Genomic DNA, 1,035 nt, shown 5'->3' with positions numbered 1-1,035 from the left:
TTTTAATTTTTTCCAAAGGCATTATTGTGAAAACTTTCCACCTTTTTGTCAAATGGGGGGAGGAATGAACTCTATCAAGCGAAGTTTAAATTTGTTTTGTCCACTGGCACTTCCCGTAGTCTAGATTTTTCGCTGTACTTTTTTTTTTCTGTAACCGGAAATAGTTTTATTGTGAAAATCCTCACCCGGAAATTGTGTTTACTGTTTGACAAGAGATCAAAGTGCAGGTTTTCTGGTCTCGTGCTGTAAACAACCACCTGCGGTCTGTCGGAAAGTTCACGTCATGGCCTCGGGCGACGGGATTCAGATACCGAGCCGTCTCCCGCTCCTCCTGACCCACGAAGGAGTTCTCCTCCCGGGCTCCACCGTCCGCCTCAGCCTGGACTCTCCCCGGAACATGCAGCTAGTGAGCCGGCGGCTGCTCAAGGGAACCTCGCTGAAAAGCACCATCATCGGGGTGATTCCCAACACCCGAGACCCGGAGCACGACACGGACGGACTGCCGCCCTTACACAGGTAGGACCGGGTGGAAGGCGGGATAGAGCAATAAACTGCAGTAACCCGGGTTAGAGGCGTGAGACGAGTAATAATATGCAGTTAACTCGGGTTAGAGGCAGGATAGGAGAAATAGCAGTTTACTCGGATTAGAGAGGTGTGACACATAACCCGGGTAAAGAGGTGAAGTAATAATCAGCTGTTTACCAGGGTGTGATACAAGTAATGCAGTTAACTCGGGTTAGAGGCAGGATGTGAGAGTACCAGTAATAATCGTCAATTATTAACCCGGGTTAGAGTCAGGATATGAGTAATAATCAGCAGTTAACCCATGTTAGAGGCAGGATGCAAGTAATCAGCAGTTAACCCGGGTTAGATGAGGTATTGGGAGTAATAATCAGCACTTAACCTGGTTAGAGGCGGGATAGAATTGATAATCAGCTGTTTACCCAGGTTAGAGAGTGATACAACTAATAATCTGTAGTTAACTCGGGTTAGAGCCAGGATAGGAGGAATAATCAGCAGTTAACCGGGGTTAGT

General features: G+C 47.2%; 1 protein-coding gene across 1 annotated transcript in view; it reads left to right on the top strand.

The window, feature by feature from the left end:
• The first annotated feature begins 206 nt into the window (after positions 1-206).
• The window catches only part of lonp2 (lon peptidase 2, peroxisomal), a 16,495-nt gene continuing 15,666 nt past the window's right edge, over positions 207-1,035 (top strand). The window contains exon 1 of the mRNA XM_037682589.1: positions 207-516. Within this exon, the coding sequence (XP_037538517.1) occupies positions 284-516 (233 nt within the window). The 5' untranslated portion in view covers positions 207-283. The remainder of the gene's footprint in view (positions 517-1,035) is intronic.

This window comes from Nematolebias whitei, chromosome 10 (assembly GCF_014905685.2).
Source record: "Nematolebias whitei isolate Nwh7 chromosome 10, NemWhi1, whole genome shotgun sequence".
Taxonomy (NCBI): Eukaryota; Metazoa; Chordata; class Actinopteri; order Cyprinodontiformes; family Rivulidae; genus Nematolebias; species Nematolebias whitei.
The sequence above is the reverse complement of the archived record's forward strand: the minus strand, read 5'-3'. Positions and strand labels throughout refer to the sequence as shown.